Below are 27,854 nucleotides of genomic sequence, written 5' to 3'. Positions count from 1 at the left end.
TGGAAGTCCATGTCTGAGAACCTGTTAGCAGAATTAGTGTGGCTGGAGGGCAGGTAGCTGAGACCTTAGAAGCCTCATTAGTCAGAGCAGGATCTGGATGTATACTTTATTAAAATTATACCCTAATTAACCTACAAATCTGTACGTCTTTGGCATGTGGGAGGAAACCGAAGATCTAGGAGAAAATGTTTTATGCACCCTTTAATGATCAGGATGAATAATCCTTAAATGTTGTTTAGATAAAATTTTGACATTGAACAGAGCCAAAAAAAAGGAGTAGAGGAAGTATATGCTGTCTGTACGGAGTTTGTACGTTCTCCCCGTGACCACGTGGGTTTTCTCCGAGATCTTTGGTTTCCTCCCACACTCCAAAGACATACAGGTTAATTAGGTTGGTATAAAATGTAAATTGTCCCTAGTGTGTGTAGGGTATTGTTCGTGTGCGAGGATTGCTGGTCGGTGCGGACTCGGTGGCCTGTTTCCGCGCCGTATCTCTAAACTAAACGAAATGTTGTGGAATACCCAGCATCAACGTCAGGGCCACTGATTTATTTAATATACATTCAGGACTTACACTTGGGTATACAATTTCCAAATTTGTAGATGGTATCTCAACCTGGAGCTCTAGTGAATAGTGTGTGCAATACAAAGACATTGACAGACTAGTGCCGGAAGCAGAAGTCAAAAGTTAAGGGGAGAATTAATGGAAGTTTTTTAAATTATGAGAGACATAGATAGGACACACAGTCAGAACCTTTATTCTCAGGTCACACTTTCAAATGTGCTATGTGGTGCTGGACAAAAAGTTGTTTTTTTGGAAAACTTTGAGAAGTAGAGAGAAACAGATTATTTGATGCATTCATTATTTCTGATTTAGATATCATAGAAAATGCATCTTGTTTAGATAATGGGGACTATATCTTACAGTATAAATTGTGCTGATATATTTCTTAATAACTGAGTTTGATAGTATTAAAGTTGTTTAACGGTAAGTAACCTTGCAATGATGATGCAATAATGTTCTTTTCAACATAATGCTGTCTTTATATTTTCGTTATTGAGCTACTTTTGTAAAATCAAGACCCACATAAATTACATCAACTCCACTTCTCCCACATCTTCCATGCCCCAACTTGAGTTACGCGCCCCAACATGTAGTGCTCACACTCATTATCTACAGGAAGAGTCCAAGAAATAATGCAAATTGGTAAAAATGTACTTTAAGTGAAGTTAAATATTACACATTTTATAATATTACACATTTTGTTTGAAAGTTGTTTGTTAATTGAGTAAAAGGGGGTGCCCAAAAAACATTGTGAGAATTCTGGCTTACTGGTATGCCCACCAGACAATGCAGGTAAAATGGGGCCAGAGGGTCTCAGCCCCATTTGGGGTTAGCAATGGCGTCAGACAAGGGGGAATTTTGTCCCCAGTTCTTTTTAATCTCTATGTAGATGATCTGTCCAAGCAATTGAAAGCCTGTAATACTGGGTGCATGATTGGTAATACTCTAGTGAACCATATTATGTATGCAGATGATCTTGTGGTCCTCAGTCCATCTAGTGCTGGTCTCCAGCAGCTCCTTCCTATATGTTCTGTGTATGGTGTGGAACATGATATCAAATATAATGCCGGTAAGTGTGTTGTTATGATCTGTAGAACCAAAGAGGATAAATGTCTGAAGTTTCCTGATTTTGAATTGTCTGATAATAATCTTAGTGTCTGTAATAAGGTAAAATATCTTGGAAATTTTATTACAGAACAAATAACAGATAATGAGAATATTTATAGGCAACGCCGCATGATGTATGCACAAGCAAACATTCTCTTACACAAGTTTAGTGCGTGTACAGATGGAGTGAAGATGTCTCTGTTCAGAGCATATTGTACACCACTCTATACTGCACACTTGTGGTCAAACTACAGAAAAGCAAGCTTACAGAGACTTCAAGTAGCTTATAATGATGCTATGACAATATTACTTAAGAGACCTAGATGGTGTAGTGCAAGTGAAATGTTTGTGGCAGCAGGAGTCAATACTTTACAAATTGTCTTAAGAAATCTTATGTATAAATTTATTTGCTGGATTAATGACTCTGAAAATGAAATCATCGTGGCCTTATCAAACATAAGGTTTAGCACTACACGCTACCAATCCCAGCAGTGGAGACATTGGTATAGTTGTCTCGTTCTAGGACACTGATTTTTTTTATTCTTCGTTTTAATCGTGTATTGTGCTTTTGTATGTAATTTATTGTGCTTTTGTATGCAATTTATTGTGCTTTTGTATGTAACTTATTCTATGTAATGTCTTGTCTTCTATCTGGACCCTGAGTCTGTAATAAACTAGTAAGTAAGTAAGAATAAGATATCTTTGAAGCGCTAGTTCATGCCTATTTAAAGATTGAGCAAAATATGGATTCCAATTATTAGGCATGATTGTAGAGCTATGGAAATCATGGAGAGGGTTGACACTTTAATCATTGCTTTCTTTAAATTTCAGGTCCAACACCATGGGTCCCTTCAGTTGCTGCCGTCGGCCCACCTGCCCTAATACCTCCCACATATGGGATTGCGCAGGCACCAACATTTGGCGTTCAAGGTCCAGTGATTGGAGTTACGGCCACAATCCCACCTCCAGTTCCTCCTCAGCTTCCACTTATGACAACACACTATCAAGTACAGCATCCTTCACAACCACTAAGCAACATGGTTGTGAATCTGCAGAGTCAACCATTGTACACAACAAGTCATCCGATGACCGTGTCCCCTCTCACTGGGGTGGGTCAGGTGACTCAGTCTGCCCCTACCACAATTGGGAATGGTCACATGAGCTGCCCCATTCTGCATCCATCTGATCTGCCTTCAGTAACTCTTCCTAGTAATGCTCAAGGCGTCAATGGGCAAGTTGTTTCCCAACTTCCTTTAAACCCGACACAAATCGAAGATGACAAAAATGGTACCCAGATGCTACGAACTGTTGGGACGGGAAAGTACGAGTTCACAGACCCTTGGCATCCGAAAGGTAGGTTCAGTTTGCTGTTTTATTGTATACTTAATGTGGAAGCATGCTTCATTAATGCCTTTTATCATCCACTTGGTATATCATGGTCTGCAGACTTGTAGAAGAAGGAATATATAGAAGGAAATTTGATTTAAACAATTCTTTGTACAATGACATTTAAACATTTGAGGATAATTAACTGATTCTTTTGAAACAACAACTCAGTTGCAATAAATGCGTCCTACTTATTCTGCTTCAATCAAATAATTTTGCAGGTATTTAAGATTGATTATAATTTGTACAAAAATTAGTCTTTCTCAGTAAGAACAATGGTGATATTCTATATTTTTTAATGTACTGTCCTGGTAATGGTAGTTGGTATCCTGCATCATCTTGCCGAATAATGTGAACTTCTGAACATAAGTGGTCTACAAGTGCTTAACTGGTAAGCTGGTCATTAAGAATAGAACTTAATTTATAACTTGGAACACTGTTGACTATTTCATAACTTGCAGTAAGTTCCAGTTTTTTTCATGGGACTGAATCTGAAACAGCAGATTTCCGATCGAGACACAATGATGATCATGCACACTTTCAGTTATGAATACACATGTTGTTCTTTGGTTATCCTTAAAAGTATGATCAAATATCATATAAATTTACCTATTGAATAGGAGAAAATAAAAGTAGCACCAAGCCAAAAAGAGTAAAGAATAATGCTGTAAATCTGGAATGAAAGACAAATTGTGGAAGAGATGCACGGCTAATCATTTAGATTCCAATTAGATCTTTGTTTAAATGTTATGATTTTTCATTATCTTCTGTCACCTTTGCAAAATCCACGCCATATGATTCTTTAATATCATTTATCTCTGCACTATTCAATGTTTCTTGCCACATGTGTAATTATCGAGTTTGGCTTAAAAAAGTGAAGCCTCAAAGAATGTTATTCATTTCTCCCAGTTAATCTATCACTGCATCTATGGTGTTTATTTCACAAAATGCTGGAGTAACTCAGCGGGTCAGGCAGCATCTCAGGAGAGAAGGAATGGGTGACGTTTCGGGTCGAGACCCTTCTTCAGACTGATGTCAGGGGGGGGCGGGACAAAGGAAGGATATAGGTGGAGACAGGAAGATAGAGGGAGAACTGGGAAGGGGGAGGGGGAGAGAGGGACAGAGGAACTATCTAAAGTTGGAGAAGTCAATGTTCATACCGCTGGGCGGTGTGCTACTTATGTTATAATGATTAGGAGCTTTTCCTGCATCCAACTGAAAATGAATTATTTTGCCAGTCTTCAATTGCAGGGGATTTAGATAACTATCTACTTGAAATTATGTACCTCCTTTAAAGTAGAGATATGTCACAAGGTGCTTCAGAAATTATTGTATGCCGAGGTGAAGTTTGATCTGTTGGGAAGCACATTCTTGGCAAAAAGTTGTGTTTAAGTGAAGGTTCTGGGGCTGCAAGGTCGTGAGTAGGAAATCCTGGCAACTGGCATGTGGTCGTACATCACAGGGTGAAAAAGAGGAGGATGCACTAGAAAACAAAACTCAGAGGATCAAGGAGGGTTATGTGATTATAACTTGCTCCAGTCTGCTAAAAATAAGGAGAAGAAAATGTGCAGGATTTTCAAATTGAGGAAGTGAAATGTAAGTTGGAGGTTTAGGCATTGGCATCCAAGAACAGGGGGTGAGTTCTTATTTTGTGTTAAAGAATAGCTGGAATTGGGTAAGGAGGCAAGAGTGTGTGTCAGCAAACTCAGATTGTGGGCTTTCGAAGAGCTGCAGAGAAGAACTCAGCAGACTACGAAGACATTTGTACAGCTGTTACTTGTTTTAAGTTTTTAAAACATACAGATAAAACATCAGTGGGAAAATAAATACCCCTATTAATTATGATGCTTGAAATATTTTATTTCTCCTCTGAGTAAAATCAATCTATTAATGTATTGGTTTTGAATCAGTTAAGTATTTTAAAAACAACCTCATGAAGTGCTGATGGTATATTTTGCTGTCTATATATCTTTATGTGGGCAATCTTAACCCCTGCTAAATCAAACTAATTTTCTGGACCAGATCATGCAGGACTGGGCCAGAATTGCCGCCTCTAATCCCTGGACATGTACATTCGCCTGTGTTAGCAGTAAAAGACTGGACCTTTCTTCTGCACCTTTGAGTCCAGGAACAGGCTCTGGATAAATGAGCATTGTGCAGCATATACAGTTTAAAACTAAAAACAGAATTTCCATTTTATATAAATGTTAAATACCAAATTGAATTAAAATATCTCAAGAACACAAGATAATGATTAAAGACCAGGAACTAAAGCGAAACAATACTTTCTAAAGCCAAATGTCATCCTCTTGTCCAATTAAATCTTTACCCTATAATCTCCTTTGAAGTCAGTCGGCATTTTGAATCGTTCCTGGAAGAGGATCTGGGCCTGTTGCAGGGGAATCCCTGCAAATCTGGTCATCACAATTGGACTCTAATGACGGAAAGTGGTGACAGATGCGATGCCATCTGTCACTCAGCAAGTCTCAGACTTCTGTGTTTAAATGCACATATCTAGAAGTCTGAGATTTAACGGAGATTAAATAGTCGTTCTCCATAGGTTCTGATCAGAATTGCCAATATTGGATAGCAAGATTCATTCCCATAAATTTCTTATGAAATAAACAAGATTCCTTCTCCAACCCAGTGAAGTTGTACAATGTGAGGCACTTGGTGCCAGAAGAAACAACTTCCATAAGTGCTTGAGAGAGCTACTGCACTGAAATGAAATTGTGCGAGAAAGACATTGGGTACCCATCATCGCTAGGGGTTAACTCCACTGCATCTTAATTGAGTTTGTAATGATTATAATTACTTTCACCTTTATCTCCAGAATTTGTATGAAAAACTCAAATCAATTATGATGTAATATTTTGGTTGCAAAATAAAACATGATATGCTATTTGGGTCAATGACCATAATCAATTGATGAGAAAGTCTGGTACCTTATAGGATCCATTTTCCTCTGCTATTCTATAATGGAATGCATATGTGCCCAATTATTCGGGTTAGCGAGTGTACTGATGATCTATTTTTAATGGTTCTTGGTACTTTTACATTGCTGGAGAACTTTTTTTTAGAGCTTCTCTGAGGGATGGAGGTGATCTCGCCATTACTGAAGGGGTGATTCATTGTAGAAATGAAGAGGTATTCCGAGCTAGTCATGTTACATTTCTGAGATTCCATATAAAAATCTTCCCTGTGTCGGATTTCTAGTGAGACCTGATACTAAATATTTCATTCAAATTTCTTCCCAATGTCTTGATATTCCAGGATATGCTGAGTAAAACCTTATCAGGATGAGTTAAGTCATTTAAAAGTCTTCCATCTCGGTCTCAGACTTAAAAAGCCTATAGCTGTACCAAATGTTTCTATAGATTTCCATGGGGGAGATTCAGCCAGATGGTTGGCCAATGTGCATCAATGTAAGGTAAATAGGAAAGAAAATGGGTAGGAATTGAGGTAGGTGATTGTGGCGCTACACATGGGCTAGTTCTACCCAGCAATGGCACTAGTGGGGATGAGACAGGAAAATCAATCCAGTAATGCCATTGCCGCCCTTCAGCAAGCTGTGTGTTATTTATTTAACTAATTGATTCACTATTTAACACTCTTCAGCATAACTTAATATTTGAGGATTTGTTGCTAATTGTCTTCAGCATTTGGACTGTTTCCACTGAAGTTAAGATAACATCAATAGTTAGACTAATGCATTTCACAACTTTGGAGGGTACTTTTATTTTCCCCCTCCACTGAATTGCTAGGAGCTTGTACATTGAAAGACAAAAGCTAAGTACATTTCCCAATCCTTTTCTGACCCTGGCACCATTTCAGCACCTCCCCCACCCACCGACCCCAAAGTCTTTGCACCATCTTGGCATGAGGTATAGAATCTGACCCATCATGAAACTGCCCACTGTCAAATCAAACACATTCCTACCAGGGCAGATGAGGCATTTGAAAGTATTTAGAACTTAAATTTTGTTTTACAAATTTATTTCTGTAATTTTAGCTATTTGCCCTGAAGTACATTTCTGGGGCAAAGGCATGTGCGAAAAGTGAGGTTCACCTTTCATTTTGTCGATAAATAGTACTTATTTTTTCAGAATAATTATATCCAAACCTAAAGTGATCCACTTTTTGGGTATTGACTAGAAATGCCTCCATATGAATCACTTCAGGTTTCATTCACAAAATGCTGGAGTAACTCAGCAGGTCAGGCAGCATCTCCCGAGATGCTGCCTGACCTGCTGAGTTACTCCAGCATTTTGTGAATAAATACCTTCGATTTGTACCAGCATCTGCAGTTATTTTCTTATACTTCAGGTTTCATTACAGCAGTTCCCCCACTCACCCATAGCTGGGAAGTCATGGGGATGATCATGTGACAACAATTTAATGGACTCATCAGAAAATAACTTTTGAGTAATTTATGTCTTTTGACTCTGCCCTGGAAATTCTCTGGAGGTGATCGACGCGAATCCCCCGTCAGCACCATGGACCAAGCTCAACCCAGACTTGACACCACGGAGGAACTTCAAGCAGGTGAGGTGTCTTTAGCTGATCAGGGCCTTCTGGAGACTGAGACTCCAGCAAAATACTTCACTCCGGCAGTTCTGGTCATCGACCATGAGTTGCCACTGGTAATTAATGGCATGGTGGCCATGGATAGCCAACAGATTTGCACTGTGGCCCAGTCATCAGCATAATTTGGCACCTCAACCAAGATTCCTCGTCTTCATTGGCTACTTGCCCAGAGTGCATTCAACGTTTAATAGCACACATCTTTAAAATAGATTGAATAGAGTCATAAGAGTCAGATGTCATAAAAAGAGATGTCATAAAAATTGGATAGGGATCAAATTTAGCCCATTGTACATTCAGACCAATTTGTTTACATGTAAAGACAAATTTGAAGATGAAAAGTCTAACTCTAGTACTTGAGCTTCTCACCTTCCCCAAAATATTCTAGACACATTTGGGTTCAGGAAACAAACATTTCTCATGTAGTCTTCTAGCTGCTTTTAGACCAATTACATTGAATAAATTACAGCAAGGATTAAAAGTCTGCCTGCCAATATCTCCCCCACACTCCCCTCTGTCCCCAACAATATCTCGAAAGTTCCTTCTTTCATCCACCTATCTCCACCCTACCCCATTCCAACACTGCTTTTTCCAGGAAGAAGTTAGGAAGTCCATGCCCAGATTTTTTCGTGAGTTTAGTGGTTATAAAAATCTGTTTCAAGGAAAATGAACCATAACTATTTTAATTGGCAATACAAACTTGAGCACAGTTGAAAATATTTTTGAAAACTTAGAAGAGTTTTACTGTTTCAATGTTTTAGAAGAGTTGGCCTGTTGAAATATTATTCACTTATGCCTGGGTTATTACTGAAATTTACGGGCTAGCAGCAGAGTAGACTTGTGCCTATCTACTATTTTAATTATAGTTTTGTTGATGCCTGTCAATTTTATAGATTCAAGGTCAAAAACTTTGCAAACATTTTGCTCTCCGATGCATTAAATAGTATCCCAAAAGTGCTTGGAGTATGCTGTGCTTGTCTTTAGGCAGCAAAAAAATGTTGTTATTGGAGTGTAGGTTTGTAAGCTGTTCGAGTGGTAATGAGAAGCCTGCATATTCACATTTGGAAACAAAACATTGTGGGGTAAGAGGCCAATTATGATATATTTTGGCTGAATTGCACAAATCAAAGTAAAAATTTGAAGAAGAGGTACAGCTGAGACATCAATAAAAAATGCAAAATAATTCAGGAACATGTTCTGATTTTTAAAAATAATGATTTCATGGTAATATAATGTGCAATAAATTTAAATACCAATATATAACAGTAAATCAGTTTTAATTTATTTGCTTGAAATTAAACTGTTGCCTTGAAGAAAAATAATGTATTATATTAATAGTACAGTCTGAATAGTTTCTCTGCGATGTAGAAAAATGTGAGGGTCTCTCATTGAAACATAAAGTTCCAAAAGAGCATGACAGACTGGGTGTTCCCCTGGCTGAAGGGTCCAGAACCAGAGGTCACAATCTCAGAATAAAGGGCACCCCATTACACATTGAGATGAGGAGAAGTTTCTTCACTCAGACAATGGTGTATCTTTGTAATGCTCTATCGCAAAGAGCTGTAATGAGGGGAAACAAATTCAGTCGCTGAATTTATTCAACAGGAACCAATTGATTTATGGATATTAAGGGAACTGAAAGATATGGAGAGAATATGGGAAAATGAGCTGAAGTAGAAGACCAGCCATGATTTTAATGAATGTTGAGCTGTTCCTGCTGCAAATTCTTATGTTCGAGTACTGCTTGAAGAAAATGCGTAGGCTCAACAGTATAAAATAATCTTGATCATGGTAGTACGAACACTATATGGGAACTAATATGAGACAACAAAAAAATGGAAACAATAAAAAATGAATTTACCTTTATGTAGTTCATCCTCAGGATGTCCCAAATAAAAAAATAAATCAGACATTCTCAGCCGTTCAGGTAACAACACCTGGTTAACATTTTAGGGCAAGTACTTTCCATGAGAACAATGAAAAGTTGATGACACAGAGATTCAGTAAGTTTTACAGTGCAGCAATAGGGGCAAGTGAAGAGAGGAGAGAAGAGAAGACCAGGAAAGTTATGTAATGGACCGGAAGATAGGAGTAATTAAATATCATGATGTCATAGAGGTATTTTACAGCTACTTTTGGCATTTAGTAACCTCCTAGAAAATACTGCAGCTAGTTTATGCGTGGCAAATTTTTCAAATGATAATGGGATCATTAGCCAGCTAATTCAGAACTTCCTAAGGATGTATTATATTTGATGTATTTTCTGACATTTCTGCAGTAAATTGGTGAATTTGGTGATAGTCGATGAGAAATGCCCTTTTTGTGCAAAGATGAGAAGGAATGCAATGACAGAGCAGTCAAAATAATATAGATGATAGAACATGTTTTGGTACCAGTACATTCATTGCTCTGTTTCTGTCAACTCCGTGACTTCCTGCTCCTCGCCTCACTGGATTATCACAGATCTGAACAGGTTTAGCCTATTTAGTTTTTTTTGTTCATTTATGTGATGTGGATATTGTAGCAAAGCCAGAGGATATTGTCTGTTATTTATTTGCAAGTACTGAATAGCTTGCAAATGGGCATCAAAGAGTCAATCAGACATATTGAGTAATTTGAATCCATACAGAGTACAGACTGATCGATAGCTGATCGACTGATATAGACAATTCGATAATTTTGTGATTACCACTAATATGACCAGTTGCTGTATTTGTCCCATTGTTTGATGGAGAACCATACCTCAATTTAGACTTTTGCTGAACATGGGAGAATTTAGTTTTAGTTTTTCGTTTTTGAGATACAGTGCGGAAACAGGCCCTTCGGCCCATCGAGTCCACAGCAACCAGCAATCCCCATACACTAGCACTATTGTACACACTGGGACAATTTACAATTTTACCGAAGCCAATTAACCTACAAACCTGTACGTCTTTGGAATGTGGGAGGAAACCGGAGCACCCGGAGAAAACCCACGCAGTCATGGGGAGAACATACAAACTGCGTACAGACAACACCTGTAGTCAGGCTTGAACCTGGGTCGCTGGTGCTGTAAGGCAGCAACTCTACTGCTCGGCCACTGTGCCACTGAATTGGTATTGGTATATTTCCTTGATTTGCTTTGGGACTCTATAGAACAGTCATTACTGAATAAAATGCTTTTGGTTAATTTCAAATAAAAATAAAAATAGAATTTGTCATCAGCTGATGAAACAGAATTCTTGATCTAAATTCACATTCTAATCTTGCAATTAGGGTCCCAACACACATCATTGAGATCTCATTGTACTCGATAAACTAGGATCGGTTGCTTATCTTTACAATTACACCTGAATGCATTGGCAATCTCAACATGTCAAATTGCACCAAAATACAAAAATGCAATGCAAATTTATTGCTTAATATAATGGGTTACTCCACATAAGATCAAAAGAGAAATTACAAAGAAAGTTAAAATACTTGATCTGCTAAACAGAACCATTTATTGGCAAGATTTTACAGTAGCTAGACTGCAGCATAAATTCTTATAAATTGACATTCATTTGTGCAGTTCCCATGAGTACCAGTGAAACTTTAAAATGTAGCTTTGTTCTGCTTTACAAATTATTTCTACCTGAAATCCTGCTTCAGCAAATTTAGAAGTTATACTCGGGCCTTATTTCGGAGAATGTTCAATTTTTAAAAATGTATAAATCTCCATCATGCTGCAGCAACTACATATGATATGCATATGATAGACTTAAATTATATAGCTGTAGTAACATTTTTTACATGTCATAACTATGGTACTGACTGCCCAAACGGGTCTAACAGATTATAATTCAAAGACAAGCAATCCTAATATTACAGTTCATTAAATGAAATTATTGAACAGACATTTTGGCAGCTTCCTATTGAAAATACAACTGGGTTTTACCTACACATCGTGTTTTTTATCATTATCAAGTTCCATGATACATGACCTGCAAGGAGTCGTGAATGACTTCTGAAACAAATGTCAAATGAAGCTAGTATTGGAGTAAGTGGTTGACCTTCCCAAACATAGCATTTGAGAATCCCAGATTGTATCATCAAGCAGTTGATAAATATGAGTTTGAGATTTCAGTAAAACGTTAGTTCAACGAAAGATAAGAATTATTTTGTTCATCTAGCAACACCTAGAACTGAAGTACCAAGCTTGAATTGGATCAGGCTTTACACTTGCAGCTCTCATTAGAAAATTAGATATTTTTAGCATTACATATTTTAACAAAAAAATTGGAAACAAAATTTAAAGAATTCTTCTTCTGTTGTTTACATGAGTAGAGCATAACTCTCCCCATCTCATCATCAGATGATCCTGTGATGTTGAATATTGCACCATTTGAAATATAATTATCCCATTGATCTTTGACATTTTTACTGTTGTGCCAGAGTGCTAACATGTACACTTGTGCTCTGTTTAGTGTACAACATGTACACTTCTGCTCTGTTTAGATGATTAGAGTCTTGTATGTTTTATTATCATTTAACTTCACATTTTACTAAACGCTTTCAGGCTAATATGTAATCCAAGTGGAGGATGAAAATTCTAGTGCTTCGGGTAGCATAAATGGGTACGTCCAGTTGTGGCAAACCTATGAACATCAATTCTGAAGTTTGTGAAGCCAGTACGAGTTAATGTTCGGGGGCTGCACCTGTCACATCTGGGGCAAGTCCATGCCATGGAATTGGGAAGCATGGCATGAGGTGCCTTTGCAGGGTAAGAAGAGTTGCTTGGCCCCTGTTCCTAGAACCTATGGTATGACCCAGCACCTCTACAAATAAGATAGACATAAAATGCTGGAGTAACTCAGTGGGGCAGGCAGCATCTCTGGAGAGAAGGAATGGGTGACGTTTCGGGTCGAGACCCTTCTTCAGATAAGGGTCTCAACTTGAAACATTACCCATTCCTTCTCTCCAGAGATGCTGCCTGTCCCACTGAGTTACTCCAGCTTTTTGTGCCTATCTTCGGTTTAAACCAGCATCTGCAGTTCCTTCTTGCACACCTTCTAAAAATAGTTCAATTCCCAGAAGTAAAGTCTGGCGGGCCAGGCTACTTCCCTGGTCAGCCTGTATCTACCATTTTGCAAACCTCACTAATCTTGGCATGGCTGTTTCCAACCTTGCACCAATTCTAGCTATACAAGGAAGGTGGCTGCTCATGGTTTGAAGTTTCCAGACATTAGGGATTGCCTCATTATGTCACTTGCTCTGTAAAAATTGGGAGGAGGATCCATCCTTGGAATTGCAGATGTCGGATGAAATCTGCTGGAGTTATGGTGGACCACAAGGGCATTCAGTGCCTCACTGTTGAGACTAAATGCATTTTAAATGTTCGATCAATTTTTAATTGTATATGGATTACTCTGCTTTATCTCATGACATGTCTGGCAGATTTTTTAATGATTCTATCACCCTTTTAATAATAGCCTTTGCAAGAAGATGTTTATCTCTGAATTGCTGAGCTTTCTCGTTTAAATTCACTACTCACTGCTCTAGTCCAGTCAGTGTGATCCTCAGTCCGATACTGTGCGTCTGCAATTAAATTCCAGATCACAGCCTGCCAAAGTACAGAATGCTGTTTGTAGTTGTTGAAAGGCTACATTTTTGAAGTGCCGAGGCTGAAAATTCTCTTCTGTCATTGACCTTGTTGATGGAGACAATGACTGGTAATAATGACAGTTCGGGTCTGTTGGTGAAACAACTGTAATATCACAGCTGTTAGAAAAGATATGTGAAACCACTGATACTGTACAACCATTAGGCAATTGTCCACAATCTACAAGCACATGCCTGTATTTACATAATGTTTGGATGTCATGTGTTCCTACATATAGTTTTTAGAGACACAGCATGGAAAAAGCCCCTTCGGCTCACCGTCAACATCGACCATCGGTCATCCATTCACATTAGTTTTATGTTATCCCACTTTCTAATCCAATTCCATGGGGACAATTTACAGAGGCTAATTAACCTACAAACCTGCACGTCTATGGGACGTAGAAGAAAACCGATGCACCCAGAGGAAACCCATGTGGTCAAAGTGAGAATAGCACCCAAGGTCAGGATTGTACCTGGGTCTCTGCTGCTGAGAGGCAGCATTATTTTTACAATATTGTACATTATTTCTGCACCAGAAGGTTGGTAGCAACATTGAATGCCACTGGCTAAGCCAGCATTTAATATTGCTCCCTATTTGTCCCTAAAGTGAGGGAGTAGTTAAGGCTCAACAGTGGAAGATATGGAGATGTGGTCTGAGAACCATACTGGATAAGCACACCTGACTTCCTTCCTCAATGGTTATTGATGGACCAGCTGGGTTTTTACAGCAACATGACAGTTTCATGCTTCCCTTTACTGAGACTCGCTTAATATTCCAGAGTTTTTTAAAATTAAGTATTTAGATCTATTTTTCATCTTTGCCATGGTAGAGTTCAAACGTGGAATTCTCTGCCACAGAGAGCAGTGGAAGACAAATCACTGGATGGATTTAAGAGAGAGTTAGATAGCGTTCTAGGGGCTAGTGGAATCAAGGGATATAGGGAGAAAGCAGGCACGGGGTATTGATTGGGGACGATCAGCCATGATCACAATGAATGGCGTTGCTGGCTTGAAGGGCCGAATGGCCTCCTCCTGCACCTACTTTCTATTCTATTCTATTCTATTCTTGTGACTCTCGATGAATGGTCCAAAACTCTGACTGCTAATCCACCTCTCCACCATATCCTCACTTCAATGCTTTGAAGTCAAAATGTTTTAAGACTTTCCTTCTTTAGGTACATGTGTTGGGGAATTCTGGAGTTTTTTTCCTTTATCAGGCATAGTCATTTAATAAATCAGTTCAGCATTTTCAAAAATGCGATGTAAAATACTCATCCAGCTTTTGCTCTGCAAGTCTTTGGGGGAATTCTGGCAACCAAAAAATATGAATGGTGGGTAGGTGTTGAAGGTTCTAAGCCCTAACTCAAACTGCTTTCAAGTCGTTGAGAGACACAAGAAACTGCAGATGATGGAGTCTTGAGTAAAACAACAAAGTGCTGGAGTAACTCAGTGGGTTAGGCACCATATCTTCAGACTCAATATGCTGTGTGATGTTTCGGGTCAGGAGCCTTCTTCAGACTGACATGATTGGGTCAGGATCCTTCTTCAAATTACTTTGCAGCTGAAGAAGGGTCCCGATCCCAATGTCTACCCATTTCCTCCAGAGATGCTATCTGACCCACTGAGTTACTCCAGCACTTTGTGTTTTATTCAAGTCGCTGACTGGGATTATCATTAGAAGCCAACCTGTTTCAAGATGTGGGTTGGCAATTCTGACCTGTTAATGAGCCTAGTACTCTAATGTACTAGATCACAAGAAGCAAGCAAGAAAATGCTATAACAATAATGGACATAGGCAGAGGAAGCAGGACTGCTTCTCCCAACCTTTTCATCAGGCTGTCTACTCTCATTGTGCTGCCAACATTTCTTTAAGTACAGGTCTGCATTGATGAATTTGAAGATCAAGCTATGTAATTAATAATTAGTATTAATTACATAGTAAGTCTATAAAATTGCATTCAAAAGTTGTATTTCACACCCATTGGCTGTGGGTATGATACTTTAATGATCTACAATAGCCTCACTTCATACCCAAAGATTCAGGATTTAGTTACCCAAGTAATATGTTTCATCTAGAAGCAATTTTCTCGAGAATATTGGACACTAAACTCGTCATTTGATAACTGCAGAATGTAAAGGAAAGGGGGATATAAACTGTTTCTCAAAGGTGAAAAGTGAGAAAACATACAACAGGATTACAAATATTATTTATCAGAGTAATTTGTCTGAATATTTATTCAGGTAGGTTACATAGGAACAGGCAAAGTTCTGGACAGGAAACAAGGTTGTATCCCACATCATAGTGTTTCAATGCTATAGCTTGCATTTTAGGTCTTGCCAATTAGTCTCTGGTTTGGATTTCTCTAAGGTTCTAGTCTAGTAGGCAAATTGACCAGACACAAAATGCTGGAGTAACTCAGAGGGACAGGCAGCATCTCTGGAGAGAAGGAATGTGAGACGTTTAGGGTCAAGACCCGTCTTCAGACTGATGTCAGGGGAGTGGATGGAGACAGTAAGACTGGTGGGAGAACTGGGAAGGGGGAGGGGATGGAGGGAGAGGGATAACATGGGCTATTTGAAGTTAGAGAAGTCAATGTTCATACTGCTGGGGTGTAAGCTACCCAAGCAAAATATGAGGTGCTGTTCCTACAATTTGCGCTGGGTCTCACTCCGACAATGGAGGAGGCCCAGGACAGAAAGGTCAGATTGGGAATGGGAGGGGGAGTTAAAGTGCTGTAAAAGTGCTCCAATGCAAATTGACCAAGTGGATATCATTCTCCTCTGTGCTGTTTGAGATTGAATATATTTCACGTTTGCATAAAATATATCATAAATTTGTTGAAATTAATTTTTAAAACATAATAATTACCTGAAAAAAGCAACACAATAAACTAAACTCAAGCTGCCAAAAATGTCTAGTTTTAAAGCACAGAAAGATAAGGGAGGTCTGAATTGACATTATTAAAATGGAATATCACAAGGCTAGAAAATAAACATTAGAGTTACCCCCAATGCGATATCACCCTTACTTCCGAGGATGAGATCAACCATCATCAGTAAACCATGAAAAAAAAATCATTTGACCCTACTCTCATCAACCTGGAAATGTTTGATTCAAAAGAGGCTACAAAAATTGAAGATAGGGTAATTCTTATCTGTGGCATTTCTCGTTACAATAAGCATATTATTTTCCCTGATTATAAATAGAGCCCTTCATTCTCAAAATAATGTAAATCATAGACCAAGATCTTGCTATATAATTAAAAGTGGCTATTGTCATGCAGGTAACTTATGCCATAGTCTGAGTAAAGCAATTAAAAACAGTATGTGGATATACAAAAGACCGTTTGGTTGATTAAATCTGCTTCAAAAAGGAAATTTAATATTAATAGTTGCACATTTTCAGAAACGAGTGACACACAAGCATTGCAATGAGTCCACGTGATCTCATGCTGTAGAAATGACAATTATTATGCAGTCTACTGCTTTATGCTTTTTTTTATAAACAGCAGCATTAAAACTTTGACAATACAGCTTGAGGGCTGATATGCCTCTTTAAGCAAAATTTATCAGCATCCATGAACACTGTTTTAAGATACTGTCTATTGCACTCCATTGCTTGCTGTAATCTTTATTTCCATGAGTTGTAATGCTTAATTTTCCACTGTTTTCCTTTAATGTTTTGTATTTAGTGGAATTGAATGTGGGGAAATCGAGTACATCTGGAAGCTCATTTTCTCACACTGGTTTAGCCAACATTTTTTCTATAAAATTGCATTTCACCAAATGTTACAAGAAAATAAACTGCCACACTTGTGTCTGCAATCGTTTCCAGTCTACAAAATCTTATTTTGTGTTGTCAGTTATTTATTACACTTTCATGTCATTTAGTCGGCATTATGTATTGTGGGATGAGTCCATCAAGATTTTATTCCATTGATTTCACTTCACTCATCCAGATGTTTCCATGTGTTTGCTTATATAATAGGTTTGTTTAAAGCTAAGTGTACAAGAGTGGCATGATCTGATCTGTTAATTAGAAATCTGAAAATAAACAGGCTGCTTAAATTTCTATTCAATTTGTATTAAATTGATTTCAAAAGGAAGCTTTTTTATTTTAAGAGGAACTGGTTAATAGTCAACTCATAATTACGGGATGCAAACAAAATAGTCATTTGATTTCATTTAAACAAGATCGAGGAAATCTGCAAAAGGCGATGAGGAGTAAAGCGTTGCCAACAAAAAGAACTATGATAGACACAAAATGCTGGAGTAACTCAGCGGGACAGGCAGCATCTCTGGAGAGAAGAAATGGGTGACGTTTTGGGTCGAGACCCTTGTCAGACTGATGTCAGGGAGTGGAAGGTACATAGATAAGGAAATGTATAGATTAGGAAGTGTAAGGTATGAAAAGAGGACAAAGGGAATGGACATCAAAGAAATGTAGAATAGATCATTGTTAGGAAAGAACTGCAGATGCCAGTTTAAATCAAAGGTAGACACAAAATGCTGGAGTAATTCAGCGGGACAGGCAGCATCTCTGGAGAGAAGGATTGGGTGTCGTTTTGGGTTGAGACTCCTCAGACGGATCATTGTTAGTTGGGAGAAGGTAACAACAAAGCAAACAGATAAAATGTAGTTGGAGACAGTAAGGCTGGTCGGAGAACTGGGAAGGGGAGGGGATGGAGAGAGAGGGAAAGCAAGGGTTATTTGAAGTTAGAGAAGTCAATGTTCATGCCGCTGGGGTGTAAGCTGCCCAAGCGAAAAATTAGGTGCTGTTCCTCCAATTTGCGCCGGGCCTCACTCTGACACTGGAGGAGGCCCAGGAAGTGTGTGGATATATTAGAATCATACTGCCTGGAAATTGGTCTTTCAGCCTGCCAATCTAAATAGTCCATCATTACCCATCGCTATTAATTCCCTTTTATTTCCGACATTCCTTTCAACAAGGTGCAAGTTGCAGAGGCCGAATAATTTATAAACTGCGCATTTCTGAAATCTGGGAGGAAATCTGAGCACTCACAGAACACCTTTGCAGTCACTGGGAAAACATGCAAACTCCACACACACATTCAGCAGTGGAGGTTAGCACTGAACCTGGGTCACTGGAGCTGTGAGGCACCTGCTCCACTAGCTGTGCCACTGTGCCACCTTGTTAATAACAGAATGTTTCAGATAACCTTGTTAACAAGGGACAAAGAGCAGCATAGTGAGTAGCAAATATAGCAAGGATTTTGCAGTCAGTGCTGAATTGTCCATGAATATCATTGACCAATGAAAATAACTGCATTTGCTTTTCATGGTAGTTCTGAACATTGTGGTGGAGTAGGAAGAGTTGGTAGATGATTTTTGTCCAGTGGATGGCGGGAGTAAAGCCCATCCTCTGCTGTGCTTTAGTGAACCAGTCGAGGATGAAGTGGAGGTCAGCCCCACAATGTTTGGGACAAATAAAAGGAATATATATTTACAATGGAGCTGCATCACAATCCACTCACTGTCTCTCCCATATGTCAAGATGGACAGAAAATACTGGAGTAGCTCCGCGGGTCAGGCAGCATCTCAGGAGAATATGGATAGTGATGTTTTGGGTCAGGACCCTTCTTCAAACTGATGGTGGAAGGGGAGAGAAAGCTGGAAGAGAGGACACAGCCCAGCAGGTAATAGGCTTAATATCCCTCCCCCTCCAAGTGAGAGAGAGGGGGAGGGATATTAAGTTACTCAAAATTGGAGAATTCAATGTTCATATCATTGGGTTGCAAGGTACCCAAGCAGAACATGGGGTGCTGTTCCTCCAGTGTGTGTGTGTGGCCTCATTCTGGCAATCAAGGAGGCCCAGCACAGAAAGGTCAATATGAGAATGGGAAGAGGAATTAAAATGGATATCCTGGAAGATCCTGACATGACAATGGAGCGAGGAATCTGGCAATTATTGAAGGGCATGTGAGGTGTCTCAGATGTAGGTCAGAAGGGACTGGACCATGGGAAAATAATGAAATCAGGGTATTTTGAGATTAGTTCAGTGGGGCAGGAGTAGGCAGAAACAACAGGTCTAACAGGACAGTTCTGTTTGTGGATGTTGGGAAGGAGATAGAGGCGTACAGTGCAGAGTTGGGGAACGATGTTTTGTCAAGGCCAGCAGCATAATCAAGGATGAGTCTCATCCAGACACTTCCTCGAACCCCCTCTCCCATCAGACAAGAGGTACAGAAGTAAGAAAACACACAACTCTAGATTCAGGGACAGTTTCTTCCCAGCTGTTATCAGGCAACTGAAACATCCTTTCACCAATTAGAGAGCAGTCCTGAGCTACCACCTACCTCATTGGAGACTGTCGAACTATCATTAATCGGACTTTTCTGGACCTTGTACTAATTGTTATTCCCTTTATCTTGTATCTCTACACTGCGGACGGCTTGATTGTAATCATGTATTGACTTTCTGCTGACTGGATAGCAGGGAACAAAATAGCTTTTCACTGTACCTCTATACACGTGACAATAAATTAAACTAAACTAAAGATAAGGTTGGAGGCTGTGGAGGGGACACTGCCAGAGGCAACGAGATTGGAAACGGTCTGAGGGATGATAGCCTGGTGTTCAACTGTGGGGTCATGGTCAAGGGATAGGCATGAGGAGGTGGCCGAGAGTAGGTGCCTGGCCTCAGTACCTTAGAGGTCAGCCTGCCAGATTACAATGTCACTTCCCTTGTTGGTAGGTTTAATAACAGTGGTGGGATTGTTGCGAAGGGAGCAGAAGGCTGTGCGTTTAGAGGAGGTGAGATTAGAGTGGATAAGGGGAGTGGAGAAGTCAAGACTGTTGATATCGTGCCGGCAGAAAAAGGAAATAAAAAGGTCTAGAGAGGGTAGACTATCACTGAATATAAACTCATTGTCCTTGCTCATTGAGAGCTCTGTGGGTATTATAAAAGGAAATTAATACAGTCCACATCAAAAGAGGGAAAGAAAATAAAAAGAATGCTATGTCAGAGAAGGTTGATGGTAACAAGTTTTCGAAGCAGAAAAGAGGAAGAAATTAGGCAGTGAATTTGAGGACGGTAATGTGATGCTGAATTAATGGTTGGCTTCTCATGGCAGAGAGCAGGAAGCAGGGAATGAAAAAGTTAATGTTAGAAAATTAAAGGATATTATCAAATATATAAAGCAAGAAATTATAGCAAGTTCATGGAGATATTCCTGGCATGTTCATGGAGAATTCATTTAATTCAGATGAATGCAGACATTAATATCTCCTGGACTAATTTTAGGGCTTATTTTTTTAATTAAGCAAAGATTGTGAAGGAAAAAAATGTCAAGTAGCCATGAAAGGGTATCAAAAGCTTGAATTCAGCTTTCACATAACACTTAAGAAAGATTTCCACGATGAAGTCGACAAAACTGTTGGTCCTATGTGTGAAAATTATATAATGAAACTGCTATACTAAGATCTGTTTGTGGTTCTCCATTCTGCTACAGGCATTGTTGAAGACTGTATCATTGCATAGTGTCTCCAATTTGCTTCCTCAGCTAGCAATACCACCATGATGAGGTGCAGATACCCCAAGTGTAACACATTATTTTGTGCGGCAGAGTGCTGAATTTCTGCATTGGTTTTATGCAAGTGTGGTACTGCATTTATAAAAAGTTACTGTTTTAGACTTGTATGTGAAGTTGTCCATTAGATCAGTGGACCTTAATAGGTGCTTCCTACTGCCAGTTGGATAGATTTCTCAATAGGATTTCAATGAAAAAGCTGGGGTTTTGAGTTTGTTCTCTGGTACTTTCTTCCAATCTTTTTATTTCAATGGAAAATACACAGCAGAAAATGTCAGCTAACATTATATGGTGTGCCTTATCGTCATTTATCTGTATATTACACAAGGAGCAATATGATATATATCTGGCTATGACAGTTGAACAAATCTTTTTCCATACTCCAACACAAAGAGTCTAGAGATCGTTAGTGCTTCCTTCAGGAGTGTGGTTACTAAGATGTTGATGGATTACAATGTTCTCCTTTTTGGTTGTTCTCAAATCATTGAATGCTTTCACTTTTCAGACTGTAAGTCCGCAGATTGCAATAAGCTTTAAATTAGCCCTCACCTTTTGGACACTTGCACGGAACGCATTTTTCCCAACACCAACAATTTGGGCATTTATAGCACTGCTCCTTCCTCTAACACTTCTGTTCCATGCTCAATAAAGCAATTTGAATTTTATATCTACCGCATTCATTTCTGCTCAAGCATGGGTCTTGAAATTTCAGAAAGAGATGCTTCCAGAAATCCTAGCTGCAGACTTTTAATGTAGTCATTTCAAAGAGGTCAGTTGGCCATAAAATGTGGTGAATGGATAGATTTTAAAACTGCATAATATTTTTTTTTTAAAGGAAAAAGCACAGAAATGGCCATGCAGAGTTTTATCCTAGATAGAGCTCTTAAGGATAGCGGAGTCGGGGTATGGGGAGAAGGCAGCAACGGGGTACTGATTGAGAATGATCAGCCATGATCACATTGAATGGTGGTGCTGGCTCAAAGGGCCGAATGGCCTACTCCTTCACCTATTGTCTATTGTCTATCCTCATGGAAAATAATTTAATAGCATGCTGCTGCTTCGTTCCATACCTTATAATGTTTATTTTTCCTTGAACAGCTAACTCCCTTCTAAAAGAATCTTTGGTCTCTACTTCAACAACTAATTTGTGACTGAAAATTCCACATTCTGACCATCCCCTGTATAAATACTTTTTCTTCTCAAATGATTGTCATAAATTTGCACATTCCCAGTGTTGGCTAACAGTAATAAACTACCTCAAGTCACATAAGTGTAAACTCTTCAAAATGAAATGATTTTTCACACATTGCCTTCAACTTTCTTCTTGACGGTAATCCTAGGCAAAACAACGCGGCTGGCGTGCCCAGGTGCTCCCTGTAGAGGTTGGTTGTAGAGGGTTTGTAGCCATGTCAACAACCAGACTCCTGAAGGGAATGGGAGTCCGAGGACAGGCCTTCCGGCAAGCCTCCAGGTCGCTGTCAGAGGCTGCCGAGCGAAGCAGCAACTGGCTGTGGCTGAAGAGGAAAGACTCCAACTGGGCTGCAAAATGACCAGCAACAGGGGTAAAAACGGAGAGGAGCGCACCTGGCACGCCAGGTATCGCTGGGAGAAGAGCAGGAGAATGAAACAAGAAAATTGTAGACCAGTTAGCCTGACACCTCTGAATATGCTGATGGCCATTATGAAGGAATTATCAGAAGGACATTGCGAAAAACACACAATACAACTAAGCAGTCAACATGAAAATAGTTAGAGGGAAATAGTGTTTGAGAAATTTTAAGTACTTTGAGAATCTTACAAGCAGAATGGAAAAGGGGAGTTACTAGGTATTAGGTATTCCCAAATAGCATTCACTATAATACCGTTTGAGAGGATACAAGGTCGTAGAGGATGGTCAAACTGAGAGATAAGTGAGAGCCAGGATAAATAATCTCATGTGGTGTGATGGTGTAATGCCACTATGCCCCAGTTCTCCAGGGTTTATAAGGATGAACTTACCCACCACCCATTTAGCAAGTCCCCTATACGTCGCTTTCAGTTTAGCAAGCTATAATTGGAAGAATACTATAAAGATCAGTGCCAAGACTTTAACTATTCAGAATCTATCTTGATTACATAGTTGAGAGGACTATCTACTGATAGGAAGCAGTAAATATAATACAAAATAAGAAAAAGAGAAAGTAAGAAAGAACTGCTGAAAATGATTGGTGTAGGCATCTAGATATCCTCATAGATGTAAAGCAAAATATCAGCTTGCAGGTCAATAGGTAATAGGAGGGCAATTAAATATCCTCTTTAATAGCAAGGAGGACTGAGAACAAAAGTGAAGAAGACTTGTTTCAAGGAAAGACAATAAATCAGAGTAAAGTGTACAATTTTGGCCTCCTTGTTTAAGAAGGGGTAAGAATTAAGGAAACTGGAGCAGACGTAGGCCATATGACCTCCTGAACCTTATCTACCATTCAGTAATGTTCAAATCTTGACCTCAACAACATCCTGCACTTTCCTATAACCAATGACTACCCTACATTTCAAATCTCTTCAATTCTCCATCCTAAGTGACTCTGCCTCCAGAGCCGTAAGAGAATATTAAAGAGTAATGACCCTCCGAGAGGGGGGGGGGGAGGGGGGGACGGCCTCAAATCTTCTGAAACGATTTCCCCTCATTTATAGTTAACCCAACTAGGGGAAACATCCTCTCACTATCCACCCTGTTGAATTCCTAAGAATCTCGTATGCTTCAATAACATCTACTCTTCTAAACTCCAGTGAGTATACTCAATCTGCTCAAACCTTCTTGCATGTCAAACTCCATCAACCGAAGAATCAACCAATGGATCTTCTCTGCACTCCCTATAATGCAAGTGCACCATTCTTTAAGTATGGTAACAAAAGCTATATATGGTACTTCAGGTGTAGTCTCTGCAGAGGCCTAAAAGGTTGCATTAGTTTTAGTTTTATACTCTAGTATTACACTCCAACTTTGCAAAAAAGTACAACATCCCCAATTGTTTGCTGTGCGTTTAATGTTCCATGTCCTCGGGTATTGGAGATAGTTTGGAGGAATTTCATTAGATTGATGCCTGGAATGAAAGAGTTGATTGATGGGGCAAGAACTTCACTCGCCAGTGTTTGGAAGAACGACAGATGATCGTATTGAGTATTTTTTAAATTTCATCATTGATCGTTTTTTAATGCGTCTGAAAATCAGGAGGATTCAGAAGCATTGACAAACAGAAGCATTGATGAAACCAATTAGCAAAGCTGAAGCAATGCTTTGATACCTATTTAAAGTTTTCTCGGCCATTTTATTCAGTCTTTATTCTGGCCTGCATATGTTACCTAATTTATAGCCAATAACATGACCACGTGGATACTTTCATGTAGCACTTATCCTTGTAGATCCAGAAACTGTGTATATTTGTGCCAAGTGTGCTTAAGCAAGTTCCACATCTATTCTTGAGCTATTCTGCTATTTTTGTATAGCCTAGACCTTGGGAAAACTCAGCATTTGAATTCAGGTGAGAAAACTGAATTTGCAAGGCAAATGCTTTAACAACATTGCTGTAGGCCAGGAGGAGCACCAGTGTTGACAGTACAGAACCCCATTGTATGTCATTGAATGGACTGTCTCCCCCCCCCCCCCCCCCCCCACCCCCACTCGTCACTTTAATTTCATGTTTCTTGTAACTTGTGTTTTATGACTGGTGACAGACCAATTTCCCTCTTGGGATGAATAAAGTTCTCTCATATCATATAAATCATCTGCATTATGTTGTGCTCATAGTAACATATAGAACTGCAAGTGATTTGGAGTAATAGCACTTGCCAGGATGTTAACAGCTCATTCAGATGCACCCACTATGACTGAGGGAAATGGTCTCTACCTGAGATGTGTCAGCAGAGGGTTAGAGGCAGAACTCTAGCGACTGCAAACTACAAGCCTGCAGCTCCTGTCCCACAGTTTTAATGAGAGCAAACAGCCATGATCACCATTTTTTTGGACGCAGGTTACATGCTCAGCTTTTTATTTTTGTGGGAAGCAGATCGAAGTGAAGAAGCACAAACAATCAATCTCTTCCTGAACAGTTTGTTTTCCCACTTTATGTCAGCAATTGCCAAACCAAGTGCTGGAGTCCATATCCATCTTCTGGAGGTTCTGTGGATTCTGTTCTGTACGAAATAAAATCCCAGATCCAAAGGAGTATTGATTCACTTCAGCGATTTATTTACAGTGAATAATTTGTGATCACTAATTAGGAAAACATGCAATAGGCACATTCACAAGGGACAGAAAGTGTTGCCATTGTACAGTGTTTCATTCATTAAAGTCTTCAGGTTTTGATAAATGCCTCAAAGAGTGCAGTCTGAAACAGCAGAGATCTGAGATATTCTTGAATCTCAAAAAAGTTTTGTCATCCACTTGCTTTTCTCTCCCTATTTTTCCCTCTTCAGGTCTTGATGGGCACGCACCGAGATCCAGAAGGCACATGAGCGACCCTGCTCCCTGACCTCTACTAATACTTTTCAAGGAGATCCTAAGAATCTATTTACCTTCTAATGTTACTCTTCATCCATTTGGAAAAGTACTTTTGCCTAGAAATTAATTCCTGGTTACTGCACCTTATGGTCTACATAGATGCAGAGTTCCATTCAATTCAATTGAGTAATTTTTGGAGGCAGTTATCTGTCAGTTTTAGGGCTAATTATCGGGTATTGCCAAGTGCATATGACTTTCTTAGTCACTGATCTCAACAGCTGCTACAGCAAAACCTACTGCACAACACGCGGCACGGTGATGCAGCGGTAGAGTTGCTTCCTTGCAGTGCCAGAGACACGGGTTCAAACCTGACTATGGGTGCTGCCTGTACGGAGTTTGTACGTTCTCCCTGTGACCTGCGTGGGTTTTCTGCGGGAGCTCCGGTTTCCTCCCATACTCCAAAGATGTACAGGTTTGTAGGCTAATTGGCTTGGTATTGTAACTTGTCCCTGGTGTGTTGGACAGTGTTAATGTGTGGGAATTGCTGTTCGGTGCGGACTCAGTGGGCCGAAGGGCCTGTTTCCACACTGTATCTTTAAACTAAACTAAACATGTCAGGGAGAAAAAGTTAATAAAAGTCACACTCTTGCAGCAAAAGGTTTTCAAATCAGATATTGGCACAACATAAGAGCTGCAGAAATCAATAGGCATTTGATCAGTCCAAAAATAAATTATTGAAGAATGTAAAATAATCCATGTTAATTTCAAAATGGTAAATTGCACACATTAAAATGGAGCATGTGAAGAGTTATATTTGGAAGCAAAAATTGCTATTAAAAATAATACTGAAGCCAAGGACAGGAAAACTGATATAAGAACCATGAGTATTGACTGCACTTAAAGTTCATTGCCTAGCTTTGCACTCCGTATTTGTCATGAGGACATAGTCAAAGAAGTTGCAAAGAAAGAAAGAATAGGTTGTTTCATGTCAGCTGATAAATCGAAGGCTGTGAAGCACTCATACTGTAGATAGTACTGTTCAACCAGTAACTGAAAGAGGAGGCTCAACTCTAACAGGTGGTTGTGGAGGCTATAGACCTTCTGTGCAAAAGAAATGGGGCAGCACATAGGTTTTGAAACTTATGATTTGCCTGAAATTCAGCTCCAATCTTTTCCTATATTGAAACATCCTAACTAGCTTAAGTATGTAATAAAGTATGAATATTAGTTTTAATAACTATATATAGGGAACAAATATGGTCTTCTTAAGAAAAAAGCAATTGCCTCATTAAAGGTTATTCCACTTATTTTCCTTTTAAAGTTTTTGCACCTGAGGATCGCAGGGTCCTCATAAAGTGAAGATCATCTTTCCTCCCTGTTTCCACAATAATGATGTTTAAAAACTTTAACAGGAACATACATTTTACAGACTGGAGCTACTACTATGTTCCTGGGTTAATATTTTGTATAAAAAGTTTACTCTTTAAAAATAATACTGAATACTGTTAAAACTAAATAAAGACAATGAGTTCCTTACATGGGAAAGTTTTATACATTCCTCTGTGTTTCTGAAGTCAATAAAAGCAGTCCTTCGTCCGTGTTATCTTAAACATCGCTTGCAATTGCACAGCCCAGATTATAGGTTCACTGGCAGGTGAAATTGGTCTTCAGCAACAGGGCTGAATGGGTAGTGTTGAATCAGCACCTGCCTGATTATCCTCTTAAATAACATAAATGGAAACAAAACATTTATAATAGGTAGACAGGTCACATCTCTTCTAAGGACAATTTCATAAATTCAAATGAATGACTGCAATCAGTCAATCAATTTGGCTTCCACAGGTATTTTAACTTTTAATTTTGTAAGCATGTTCCAAATTTTTAATGAAAACACAATAAATGAAATATCTCTGCCAAATATTCTTGTAATATGTACTTCTATCTACAAGGCTGTGTCAGATCAAGTATGTTTTATTTTAATGTAAATGCTGAATGTTCAATAATTGTAAAAAAAATAAAACTGATAAGCAATTTGAAAATTTTAATACCCTTAAAAAATTGGTCATGAAAAATTGTGAAAGAATAGGAATATATATGTTGCTTGACAGTTTTAAAATTTAGGAAATTAGTTCATTTTTAATGAACAAATCTTGTTCCTCCAGGTACATTTTGCTTTAACCAATTGAGTTCTTAGTGTGTTTTATTTTATGTGCACAGTGCCATGTTCGCAATGATACAGTAAGTTCTCAAACTAAGGTATTCAATCTTTTTATTTGGTGGATATGATTCTATATAATAATTAGGATAGAAGTATTTTGATTATTTCATTTTGTCTTTTTCTCTCGTCTTTCTGTGCTGATTCCCGCATTGTCTTTAGTTTTGTTCATGAGGTAAAATATATTTTACCCTTCACGTCCTGGGAGGATTTCTTTAGTTCTTTTGTTTATTAAACCGAATAGTGTGTGCTTTATTTTTTGCACAATGCATCGATGATTTTTTTTTTTTGCCAATGCCTTGTGTGTACAAACATTAACGTGTGCGACTCGGCTAGAGTTCACCAG

At 38.9% G+C, this 27,854-nt stretch overlaps 1 protein-coding gene across 5 annotated transcripts in view; it reads left to right on the top strand.

The window, feature by feature from the left end:
• Nucleotides 1-27,854, top strand: part of klhl29 (kelch like family member 29) — a 303,479-nt gene that overhangs the window by 208,747 nt on the left and 66,878 nt on the right. For 4 of the 5 annotated variants that reach the window (XM_078399307.1, XM_078399306.1, XM_078399308.1 and 1 more), the window contains 2 exons: nt 2,504-3,025; nt 7,526-7,603. In XM_078399307.1, the coding sequence (XP_078255433.1) occupies nt 2,504-3,025; nt 7,526-7,603 (600 nt within the window). The remainder of the gene's footprint in view (nt 1-2,503; nt 3,026-7,525; nt 7,604-27,854) is intronic. The other variant, XM_078399310.1, reaches the window with a different exon arrangement.

This window comes from Rhinoraja longicauda, chromosome 5 (assembly GCF_053455715.1).
Source record: "Rhinoraja longicauda isolate Sanriku21f chromosome 5, sRhiLon1.1, whole genome shotgun sequence".
In the NCBI taxonomy this organism is placed as follows: domain Eukaryota; kingdom Metazoa; phylum Chordata; class Chondrichthyes; order Rajiformes; family Arhynchobatidae; genus Rhinoraja; species Rhinoraja longicauda.
This window is presented reverse-complemented; position numbering and strand designations above follow the sequence as displayed.